General features: G+C 31.5%; 2 protein-coding genes across 2 annotated transcripts; one reads left to right on the top strand and one right to left on the bottom strand.

The window, feature by feature from the left end:
- Positions 1–3238: 3238 nt before the first annotated feature.
- On the top strand, positions 3239–4465 carry LOC100569543. The gene has a single exon (XM_029490848.1). The coding sequence runs from the start codon at positions 3411–3413 to the stop codon at positions 3801–3803; it is 393 nt and encodes a 130-aa protein (XP_029346708.1). The 5' UTR covers positions 3239–3410; the 3' UTR covers positions 3804–4465.
- Positions 4466–8485: 4020 nt separating this feature from the next.
- LOC103309510 (hypothetical protein) lies at positions 8486–8875 on the bottom strand. Its single transcript, NM_001301092.1, has one exon. It carries the CDS (start codon positions 8873–8875, stop codon positions 8486–8488), a length of 390 nt encoding a protein of 129 aa, NP_001288021.1.
- Between the last annotated feature and the right edge of the window lie 4636 nt (positions 8876–13511).

Raw genomic sequence — 13511 nt, 5'->3', positions numbered from 1 at the left:
TTTTAAATAATATACCGAATGTTAGCGCAGTTGAATTCCTCCGGCGGTTGGCAATATTTTTGTTATAGAATATAATTATTTAGTTCTAAAAAAAGAAAATTAATTTGAAAAAATTGAAAATGACAGAAATGATATTTATTATTTTGAATTATAGTATATAGAAAAAATACGGTTAGGAACTGTCTTAGCTTGGAAAATGAATACATGGAAAATACATTGTTAAGAACAGATATATAACGATTAGTATTTATAATGATCATTGACTTCAGCCAAATTAACCGTTCATGGATTTTACTTTTATTAATTAATTTTAAACTTGAATTAAAGCAGCCTTCAAGGCGATTAGGACGTACAGCTGCATACCCTGCACGCCACGTGGCTACGCCTATGTGTTCAATACCTATGTACTTATATTATTTAGCTACAATTGTATTTATCATTATTATTATGTCATACAAGACTCCAGGACACAATGCTTTCCAGTCACATCATATACAAGCTAGATAATATTATTGAACCTACAGATGTATAACTTCATGGTTCCAATATATGCCAGCACACAGTACGATCATGATCATACAGATGTCATCTTAAAATCAAGAGTTGATAATGGTTTAAATAATAAACATAAGGGTGAAAAATATTAGACATTTATACAAATATAGAAATCATGAAACTAAAATAAAATAAAAAATATTTGGAAGAAAGTCAATACTCTTGGCAATAATGATTATTCGACGATATAACAGAATCAAATTGTATACTATACCAATCACTACGGAAAGTAGTCATGGGAGCCGGAGTGTTTGGGAACTAATAAATTGTCGTTAAAAAAAATTATTGTAGATGTTATGAAATTGTGATTGTTATGTATTAATTGAATTATATTTATTGTATTAATTGAAAAAATTAATAAATTATGACGGCGCTGTTGATGTAATGCTTCAACAGTTCCAGCAGCGAAAGCCATGAAAAACATTTAAATATTTATGTAAATGTTGTATTAACATTTAATATTTTTTAATACCTTTTAATAAAAAATTTTACTTAGAATTATTTATAAAAACTAACATTCAGGTAAGTTTATGTATATAATTTTTTCCAACTAACGCGTACGTGTCTTATGTTTTGATTAATAACTTACATAAAAAAAAAAATGTAAATCAAATAAACAACACATTAGATGACAACTAGGAATGCGTGTCATTCATCGTATTTTTCAATATATTTGACTTTGCCTACTGATTTCTGTTAATTGTTATCCGGTTCTGAAAACAGTTTATAATATATCATTGATTAATTACGTCTTTTATAAATAAATTTGTTATGACTGATCAAAATAATTTGAAACTATTTTGATATCATCAATTAGTCATCTTACCTAACATGTCAACTTACTTCCTTTTAGCTCTTAATTAAAATTTATTTTTTCAGGAAACAGAAAAATATACATATATAATGATTTTGAAATTATTAATTATTCAGTGCTTATTATATTCGGTGTACCGAAAGTTAATTATAGGGACCTACCGATCCACCAAACATAATATTTGTGTATAGGTGTGCATGTTTTAAAAAAAATATGCTACGTAACAGTTGATGTCATAATAAATCTTCGTGCAAAAATAAATAATAAGGTAAAACAATATACAAAAATAGGTATGGTTGTTTATAAAAAATATACGTTATACGAACGGTTTATAACAAGTTAATAAATTTTATAATATTTAAGTTTAAAAATATATTAAAACATAATATTATTTATTGACTCGTTATAATGTTATAAAACAGTACTTATATAAAAATATAGTATGGAGAGTTTTTGTAAAAATGTTTATTATGATATAATATACTTGATTGCTTAATAACATAAAAAATATGGTTTTATACTAATTATACAAAGTATACAATACAAGTATTGTCCACTTCATGTATTTTCTTCAAATTTCACGATCTGTGTGAATTTCACTATCTGGATATACAATTCATGAAATTAGTGGTTTCGCTATTTGGATGCGACATAGGTAGGTACTTATTAATTATTATGATTGTAGGTTAGGCATTTTTAACAATTTAATATATTGATAAATTATAAATCAAACTCCCTGAATAAAAATTAATTTTATTTAACTAATCCATTAATTCTACTAAATCTTGTTATGATAATATAAATGGCGAAAGCTTTAAGTTCAAAAATTACTAAATTAACAGATATTTATTTACATAAAAACCGTAATTTATTGAACTATAAAAATGTAAACAATTAAAAAGTGCAGAGACTTAAGAACGATCTTACGTCTCGATTATCAAAATATTATAAGGGTATCATCGAATTTAACGACTTTTTCATTTGATTACTAACGTACTTAAAAAAACTACTAGGTAACGATTTAGATAAATAGTAACTCAGGCAAATAAATTAATAACTCAGCCAGATAAAAATTTTTTCTCAAGTAATAATTTACAGGCTACATTACACATTAAAAGTTTCCCTTTATCTTAAAATTTTTTGTTTATGTATAACTCTGATTGTAAAGTTTGGAAGAGGTGTGCTATAGGAATGATACACTTATACTACTACGGGGTATCAAAAACCCAACCGTTTCACGATTATTCGTTATCCATTATAAATGTATACGCATATCGATTGGGTACCTATTTTATATTATTGTACAAAAAATGTATATAAGTTTATAATTTATATACGAAAATACCAATTTAATATTTATGTATATTCTGCAGTAGTTAGGTACCTAGAGCATAAATTACAGAATGCGACAGTTTTTTAGTTCTTAAAAGTCTCGCGTATCACCTTATGTCTTTATCTGTGAGGAGGGCACGTGAATATATTTAGAGTGCGGTGATGGGGGGGGGGGGGGGGGGGGGATGGTTTATCATCGAAAATCAATAAGAAAATTGTAATTTTTCGACATACATTTCAAATAAATTGATGTTGAAAAAATCATATCTGTAAGCAATCAACTATCGGATTTGACATTTAGATGATATAAGAGTGATACGGGACTTTAGCACACACTCTACGGCAAAAGTTAAATATTAAATCAGGTTATTGTGATCATTCGACAGCCATAACCCTACCAAATTTAGACGTGACTAATTACACGATTCCATGATTGCGTAACCGGCCGACGTTCGGATATAAAAACGATATACACACCGATCGAAATGTCAGTCAATCAGCTGTGTTACACTCAGTACCTATATAATAAACTATAATCGCGGAGGAAATACACACACAAACACATATATTTATACACAAACTTATTCGACGAATCAATTTCGATTCGCCACTGCAAGCGATCCACCGAGAAGCAGATTCCAAAATAACATATTCTGCACTGCTCGCAGTGTCATATATAGGTAAGAATAATAACAAAAACAACAATATTATGTTTCTGTCGTACGCCGCCGTGGCCGTGTTCGCTTTCGCGATTCTGTTGAATGTCTTCTACTTATACTTGCCCGTCGAATCAGCCGGAACCGGCTTTATGTACCCGTTGTGCGAGGATTGTCTAAATTCGGAGTGCCACGCCAAATGTCAAAGGCCGTGTATAACCAGATGGGACCCTGAGTACAATTTCACATGTTACACGTGTGATCCCCAAGATGGCAACCAACAGTTCTATTCCGAAGATGAATGCAAGAAGGGTTGTACGGATCCGACGAAGATGTGCATTTGTGACGCATCGTGTTACATGTGCATCGTAAAAGAGGGCACCGATATGAGTAAATACATGAATTGCACCGTACCAGAACAGGAGGAGCAACCAACGTGCGTGTAAGTTCCATATGGCACCACCAGCACATCCGCCGTGAGATTATAATTAAAATAATGTTATGATAATATATTTACATTTAAGATTTTTGGTCTTAAAAAAATAAATAATGTCCCATTACTTAGTAATATTATGCGTAGTATAATAGTATTTAATATTATATTTCACGGTTTTGCTTCGCACAATATTCTTGCATAACAGGTCAACGCCCCAGTGATCCGTCGTCAAGCATAATATTATTACTATTCTGTTGCACTGTGGCAGTAGTTTGTAAACTATTTTTAAAACTAACCTGCCGATCGGTAATATTATAAATATCATGACTAAATAAACAGGCATGATCGCTAGATTACTGCACGTAGATTTTATACATATATTATACTTCCCCAGACTTGGAAGAAACACTAATATCATAGAAAAAATGTTCTTCACATTACAATTATATAGGAATTATACTGTTTTTGCCATATCTGGGGAAAATGCGCAGTGATAGGAAAAATTGATTTTTTAGTGATCATGCCTGTTTATTTAGTCATGATAAATATGATATAAGCATAAATGTCATCAGTTTCCCGAAAATTTGTTCGCTTGTGAATAAAAGAAACAATGAAAATACAAAAAATATTTTAATTATACTATTGTTATTTCATATTCTTTACGAGTATATCTATTGTGTCATTATTATAATAATTATTTGAACATAATATACAGTAAAGTAGTCAAATGCTTGTAATATATTATATAATTGATGCACCTTTATTGTTCTATATTATTAGTACCTATTTGTATATTATTTTATCAATATAAAAAACAATAACTCCATCACGTATGTATTTTGTCTTTTATTAATTTATTTTTTAGAAGCTCTGAGCCCCGTCTTGTCCTAATGTTGTAAAACTACATCTAATCAATATAAGTATTAATCATTAAAAAATATTATTTGCTCATAATATATACAGAGTGAGTTACTAAGCATTTTTTCGAATTGTTAAAGACCATATTTTCAAATTTTTCAAATTTTTTGCTCCTTCTATTCAACATTTTATACTGTAAATTATTTAACGAACATTTAGACGTATCAAAATGAAAATTCGAGCGAGTAGTATTTTGCTAGGTATTTAAAGCTTGGTGAAGATACTAAGAACAATGAGGTTCACGATGTAAGGTTTTGAAGATATGAGACTATAATTTAAAAATGTTACTAATTAACATTAATCCATCAACAGTTATGATAATTTGTATTTTGTGAAAATAATCAAAGTGTAATAAATATTAGATCTAATATTACAATCTATTTTATATTCCGATTTTTAGTGAATTAATTATTAAATGAAAAAATAGGGATGAGCACTCTTAGTGAATTACCTATATACGAATTTAAGATAATTAGCCCACCCGTTTATTTGTTTATTTTGCCTTCGGAAGATGATATGTATAATTTTAAACGTTTAATGTGATCGGCAAGTAAATATACAAAACGGTTAGTGAAAACGTATTGAATATTCCTAGCGGTTAATGATAAATATATTTTTATTAAAAATAGCTGATCCCGTGCACTTCGTTGCCCGTTAAATGTACCAACTCCATATGACTCATACTTCGTTCAATTCGTTATTTAATATTCAGTGTATGGCGATCAAAACTTATCTTAACTTTTCCGTTGCCCAGAATAAAAATTCTGCTTCACAGCAATTATATTAGCAGTTAGGCAATCTATCTGCGGTAGATCGCTGACCCCGAGCTGTTTGTACGTAAGTGTATGATTTAGCCCTAGAGTATCAAAGCTGTACGAAGTTTGTCGTTTTTACTTAATTCCACCTACGGTGGATTAATATAATCAATTAATAGAAAATCCTTACCTAACCTAACAGTACTTAAGTCCAATGGATAAAAAAAAACAAATTTAACCATTTTTAAATTAATCTATCTTCTTCCTAGAGGTCTAATCTGCACACAAACGTCCATTTATATATACCTATAGCTGTCCCACCCGGCATTGCCCCAGCAAAAGTTACCTCAGGTGAAATACATTGGCAATATTATAACTTATACGTATAAGTTTATAGCTGAACCCGTTCACTTCGTTGCTCGTTAAAATATGTACCAACTCTATATATGATTCAAACTTTGTTCAATTCGTTTGTTCAATATTCGGTGAATGATGTTCAAAACTTAGATATTTTTATCTATCACCTTGAATATATAATTACCCAAGAGACACACTTGTATGTTTTGTATGCGTGAGACACGCAGTAGGTATGTTAAATGTTTACAGGTAGGCAGTTCACCTGCGGTGGATTACAGACCCCTCGGAGTACGTACGTAATTACGAATGTATTAACACGTTGATATTACGATGTGCATGTGTCAAAAATTAGTCTTGGGAATACCTTTTCGCCGGTTGTCGTTTGCGCATCACTATTGTTATTTTTGACCTTTTTTGTAAGACAGTTGCGCATCATTCGATTTTTGGATAATAGGTACATCGTTTGCGCATCGATCGTTTAAAAGGTCGTACATCATTTGCGCATCAATATTATTTAACAATAGAACTGAAAAAAAGGTGTACGGGGTGATTCTTTTATCAAACAACACTCTTTATTTCAAAAAGTGTACATTTTTTTGAAAATATTTTTTTACATACTTCCAAGTCGCTTATAAAACAACGTTTTTCTTAAAAAATTGTATTTTTAAATATTTTTTATCATTATAATTTTTAGATGAGCGGAGTAGAGTGGTACGGGGTTACTCCGCAAAATGTTTGTCCACTTCTCCGCTCATCTAAACATTGAATATTTATAACTCATAAACTACTCGTCTCAAATTCGATTTTCATGTATCAAAATAAATAATAAAAATATTCTGCTTTGGAATAAAAAATTAAAACCCTATGTTGTCATTCAAAAAAGTAAAAAACTTAAAAAATTATAAGGATAAAAAATATTTAAAAATATAATTTTTTAAGAAAAACGTTGTTTTATAAGCGACTTGAAAGTATGTAAAAAAATTTTTCAAAAAAACTTACACTTTTTTAAATAATGAGTGTTGTTTGATAAAAGAATCACTCTGTATACCCAAAAGCGTTTAGCTTTTCTCAAACTATATGTACCTATATCTGTATTATAATTATAACTATGACTGTAATATTCCTAATTGAACCGAAAAAAAATTTTACTCAAACTACCTTTATGTTATATGTATTATGTATATTTTTTACTATAACTATGGCCATGTAATGTACCTAATTCAACTGAATATTACATTTTTAACTACAAAATAATTTGCAAATTGTTGAGCTTTTTATAAATTTGGTCGACATTTGAACTTTAAATGCTTATTGAACAAAAACTTGTGCCTATGTATATTAAATTATCCAATATCTATATAATATTATATGTGTGTACAATTATTTTTATACCCTTCTATTGTTTAGAATTTTGATGCGCATATGATGTACGATAATATGGCACAGGTAAACAGATGATGCACAAATATATATAATAATATATATATATGTGTACAATTTATACGTTTATTTTAATTAATAATAACTAATTATTTATTAACTTTATCGGACTAAATTTATGCCTAAAACCTTCTGTGTGGAGTCCTCTTTAATTAAAAAAAAACTGCACGACGATTGAATAAGTAGTTTCAGAGTTTATCCCGAATAAAAAATAGCTTCATTTTATATAGTACCTAGTATAGATATATATAATAGACATAGATCAGGGGTGGCCAGCGAGAAGAGACTCGCGAGCTACCAAATATATCAATAAAAATTGAAGAGCCAAGATGTAAAAAAAAAAAAGGTCATATTATTATATATTATATGACCTTTTTTTTTTTTTACATCTTGGCTCTTACGTTAATTTACGTCTAATGTTACGTTAAGATGCGAGCCGCAAAAGTCTATGACGCGAGCCGCGGTTTGGCCACCCCTGATATAGATTATTTTATACTAATCTCACTTTGTTACTTAGTCCTTTGATACGTACTTTATATAATGTTGAGATGTAATGCTTAATAAGCAACACCTATTTATATCTTGTATTATGAATTGGCTCTGCAATCTGTACCTATTTCTAGTATTCTATGTAATATATCTAGACTAGTTTAGTAAATATAGTATAATATAGCAGAGTTAATAGCTATATAACTTGTTCCCAAGTGTAATGAAATTTAAAATATGCGTAACATCAGATACCTAAGCTGAATATTTCTACAGAACTATACATAATTGAAAAATTCATAGAAAAAGGGAATCATATTTTATCAAATAAAATCCACTAAAACCTTCAAAATATTAAACGAGAGTGAACTATACTAAACTTGTATACACGTTGTAATAATTTTATAATGAGAAGAATTCTAAATATAAAATTTAGATACAATATGTAATATGTTTTATTGTTAAAGAATACAATTCAAATAAAACAATATTTTTAAGCATAAACATTTTTACATACAAATTTCAATCATTAACAAATTGTTTTTTCTAATGAGTATACGAAAAAAAAGTACATAAGTAAAAATGTAAGTTATACAATTTAAGTTATAATATACCAAATATGGTACACGTAGTCCATTTTTTTAAGAACAAAAATCATAATTGAAAATAAGTAATTATTTTAATATTATTTTAATTAAAATCACCGAGTAGGCGTGCTGGTGGAGCCGTACAGAATCTACACGCACGTTGGTACCTCGTTTGGGTCAATGTTGCAGTCCGTGAAATTGGCCTTATCAAAGCCTTCTTTTTGGACGCACATGTAACACGAAAAGTCGCAAACGCAATGATAGTCCTCGTCCGTGCAGCCCTCTAAGCAGTCTTCTTCGGTGTAGAACTGTTTGTTGCCAAATTCGTGTGGACACAGGAAGCATGTGAAATTGTACTCAGGGTCCCATCTGGTATAGCATGGCCTTTTTTTTTCAGTGTGGCACTTCGATTTCAGACAATCCTCGCATAACTGGTAGATCCTGCCGGATTCCATCGATTCGATGGGTGAGTACAAATATAAGAAACTCAACAGTATCGTGAAAGTGAACACGGGCACGGCAGCGTCCGACAGAAACATATTGTTGTTGTTGTTATAATAACCTATATATGCAGTACGATATCTGTAACTTCGAAAAACTGCTCTTCAGTAGATCGCTTGGAGTGGTGACTCGAAGTTGATTCAGTGAATAAGTGTATATATATACTACTATGTGTGTGTGTGTATTTTATATTACTGCCACGACAAGTATAATATATAATAGGTACAGTGTCCATATCGTTTTTATATCCAAACGGCTGTCGGTTACCCGACCGTATCATTGGCCGGGTCTAATTGTGGTAGGGTAAGAATAATTGGTTGTCAAATGATCACAAACAATTTAATATTTAACTTCTGTTGTATAGTATGTGCTGAAAGTCACGTATCGCTCTAATATCATCTCAGTGTCAAATCAACGCGGTTATATAGCTTACAATAGTGATTTTTCAACAAAAATTTATTCAAAATGTATGAATTCCAATTATCTTCGAACTATCAATAAAACCACCCCTCTAAATATATTTATGTGCCCACTCGACAAATTAATACTTAAGGCGATACGCGAGACTTTTGAGAAATAATGGATCCTATTTAAATTATTAAAAAAGGCTAACCTACAATCCGAATAATTAATATGTACTACCTATATATATGTCTCATCTACATAGTGAAATTACTAATATTATGAACTGGATATCGAGAAAGTGAAATTCGTAAATAAACCTTCTCACAAAAACCATCCATTCTATACATTTCCATATCGTTTTATGAACAACAACATAATATGTCAATAAATTATATTATATTTTTATTTATTTTTAAATTGAAATATTAAGTAATAGTTACCTACGTATAACGTACATTTTTATAAATGAACCATACCTATTTTATATATTGTTTTACCTTACTATTTATTTTTGCACAAAGATTTATTATGACATCAACTATTACATAGTACCTATATTTTTTTTAAAACATGCACACCTACACAAATATTATGTTTGGTGGATCTGTATGTCCCCTATAATTAACTTTCGGTATTCCGAACACAACGCATTGATTAATTAATAATTTCAAAATCGTCTTATTTTTTTTATTGTTTCCCTGAAAAAATAAATTTTAATTAAGATTTAAAAATACATTGTATGAACCTAGGTAAGTTGACGTTTTGGGTAAGATGACTAATATATGATATCAAAATTACGATTAAGCTGGTAATAAAATTTGATAAAACCAACATAATACATTTGAAAACATATTATATAATCCCCAAGTTTCAAATTATTGAAGTGATAACAAATTTGTTTCCAAAAAAAGAAATTAAGTTTAGCCAGTGTAATGTTATATTAAACTGTTTCCATAACCAGATAATAATTAACAGAAATATGTAGGTAAAATCAAATATTTTAACTCATAAATTGAATGACACTTATTCTTAGTTATCATTTATTATGTTCTTTATTTGAATTACCTTTGTTTTTTTTATAAGATATTAATCAAAACACAAAAATCGTATAGTACCTACAGGTAAGTTGGAAAAATTGGTGTACTTACCTCAACTTACCTGAATATTTTTATAAAGTATACTAAGTACAATTTGTTATTAAAAGGTATTGTTCTTAACTCGGGTTCTGTGGACTGTATATGACGATTGTGGTAAAGGTATGGATAATAATAAATTAAATCTAATTTTTTGTTTGCCGTGGTTATAGCGGACTACTATTCAAAATAAATACGATAAATAAATTGGGGCACAAGGAGTGCTGACCATCGGGGAATAGTTAACTAACAAAAATAGAATATACAATAATAATAAAAATGATAGTAAAACTGTGATTTTGAGAACAGTGACGGTGTTGCACGGACGTTGGCTGACGGCGAAGATGACGTTGGACAGCGGGTGACAGGAACGGTGATTGTCGGACAGGTAGACGACGGTGATGGTGACGGTAGTAATGGTGGTAACGGTGGTATAGAGGCCGGAAATAAGGACGGAGTCCTAGGGTGGTCGGACGGTCGAACTCGATAAGGCTACGGTCGGACGCGGATCAGCGACTAACTTAACGTGTGTATCGTACGTTTGCCGCACACACGCACACTACGGCTGATAGTACGGACGACACGGGCTTATCGGTGTTGTCGTCCGAACAAATAGGTATTAAAAAGTATTAAAAGTTAATAGGTACAATATTTGCATGAATTATATGTGTATTTAAATTTGTTATATCTAGGTTTATTGTTATTCATGACGAAATACCCCTATACATATTATAAATATTAACTTACACAAAGGTGGGAAAGTTATCGCATTATAAATTTAATATTTTTTTGAAGTTTAACAATTTTGAACTTAATATTAAACTTTTCTATATTTATTTCTAAACAATTGTATACTGTCAAAAACAAAATTGCAAAAACAAATCATCGATATTATCTGAAAATTATGTCTTGCTCCCCCCCCCCCTTAACCATATTGCTGATGCTGCCCCTGCGAGCAACGGCTATAAATACAACTCAACCACCTTGTTAGGCAATGTGCAAAAATTCAATTTGATGCATGCTTGAACCCTATCTGCCCGATTAACCAATAGCTACCAATAAAATAATAAAAAAAGGTGATTAAGTCGGTGTTACTCTGCTGTGTACAGTGGGTTACAAGTGGGTCACTTGTAACGGTACACAATTACCATTACATTTATTAAAGTGGAATATGTTTCGCCCTCTATTAACGCGCTAGTGCGCGAACCCAAACTACGACGGTACCGACCGCACAACACATGTACTGACCTTTTCACACAAATTCACTTTTAAAACTTTTAAACACTTTACAAGCACGTAAAAGCTCACCGTTCAATTCAACACACTATTGGAGACCCACGCAGCATACCGCGATGTCACTACATATTCAGTACATCGTGAAAACACACGTTTTATAAGGAAGCAGAGTGACGCCACAATACACCATCCAGAGAGCGCGCCGACACCATGCTTTCCGACCAGCAACAGATTATATAACTTTGTCGAAAGCACAGACCAAAGTTTATATAATCTGTACTGTCATCAATTTCCCTAAAAGTTCCTGAAGAGAACAAGCCTAGCCGCCCAAGGGGAAGAAACCCTACAACACATAGAAAATTGCAATTAACATACGTAAAATGTACACGAAACCAAACGTTATCGGTGATCACCGAACAGCAGATATACCAAGGTCCATGTCCCCGGCACCCCCCATTTCGAATTTTGGGTCCAAACCCGGGGCGATTGTTTGTGCTTCGTTAGTGCACGTTAGTGCTTTTTATCCCGTCGTTAGTGCTTCATCCCATCCAAAGTTATTTGCATTTCGTACAGGGGGGGTGCCAGGGACATGCCTGCACCCCCCCATTTCGAATTTCGGGTCCAAACCCGGGGCGATCGTTTGTGCTTCGTTAGTGCACGTTAGTGCTTTTTATCCCGTCGTTAGTGCTTTATCCGTTCCAAAGTTATTCGCATTTCGTACAGGGGGGTGCCGGGGACATGCCTGCACCCCCCATTTAGAATTTCGGGTCCAAACAAATTTTATTCGTTTGTGCTTCGTTAGTGCACGTTAGTGCTTTTTATCCCGTCGTAGTGCTTTATCCGTTCCAAAGTTATTCGCATTTCGTACAGGGGGGTACCGGGGATATGCCTGCACCCCCCATTTCGAATTTCGGGCCCAAACCAATTTTATTCTTTTGTGCACGTTAGTGCTTTTCATGCCATCGTTAGTTGTCCATCCCTTAAAATTGTAATTGAATTTCCTACAGGGGGGTGCTAAGGACATGCTTATTTAGATTTCGAATTTTGGTTCCAAAAATGTTTTATTCGTTTATGTTTCGTTAATCGTTAGTGCTTCATAGTGTTATTCGTCCGGTCGTTAGATCTCCACTCCTTCAAAAGTTATTGGCATATCATACGGGGGGAGGGGGGGGGGGTGCAAGTGACGTACTAATTCGTGTCCAGCCCCACAGAGTTTTGTCTGAAACTCTTTAAAACATTGAGGTAAAAATGATCCTTGGATGCATTGCAGTTAAATCTCGTAGTTTTTGGATTAAATTATTTAAATCTGAGTTTACAGAACAAAACTAAATTCGTTTTGAAGTTTTTGTTGTACCTATAGCAGGAACTATAGCTATTCGAAAATGAACATTTAGTTGGCAATTTTCAAAATACTTAGTTAAATTATGGTTCCTAAATGGCTAAATTTGTATTTGTAATGTGTATACTAGCATTTTCGAAGCTTATATATATATTTTATTGATTAATCGTTGAAATGAAAATTGTATCAACTATCAAGTATCAATTACATAAACAATTGTTCATATTTAAAACTCTAAAAAGATTCTTCTTGATGACTATGTCAATAACTAGATACCTACTTCTTACTACTGGCATACATAGTTGCCAACATTTTATAAATTGTAGATGACGTTCATGAGACATACTGCCATGTGCATACGGTGTAATACATTATTATTTTTATTTTTAATGTCCACATGATATTTTCTTCTTATGGGAACAGGTACCCCTAGCTAAACCTAACTGTTATAACTTGTACTGTCACCACTCGCTTTATTAAATAACTAAGGAAGGTAACTACCTACTATTGTATAATATTTCTATTGTTCTTATTAATGAGAGTAGAAGTATGGATATTACA

This window comes from Acyrthosiphon pisum, chromosome A2 (assembly GCF_005508785.2).
Source record: "Acyrthosiphon pisum isolate AL4f chromosome A2, pea_aphid_22Mar2018_4r6ur, whole genome shotgun sequence".
In the NCBI taxonomy this organism is placed as follows: Eukaryota; Metazoa; Arthropoda; class Insecta; order Hemiptera; family Aphididae; genus Acyrthosiphon; species Acyrthosiphon pisum.
This window is presented reverse-complemented; position numbering and strand designations above follow the sequence as displayed.

Coding starts and splice junctions, on each gene's coding strand:
- LOC100569543 (XM_029490848.1), top strand. CDS start 3,411: ATGTTTCTGTCGTACGCCGCCGTGGCCGTGTTCGCTTTCGCGATTCTG.
- LOC103309510 (NM_001301092.1), bottom strand. CDS start 8,875: ATGTTTCTGTCGGACGCTGCCGTGCCCGTGTTCACTTTCACGATACTG.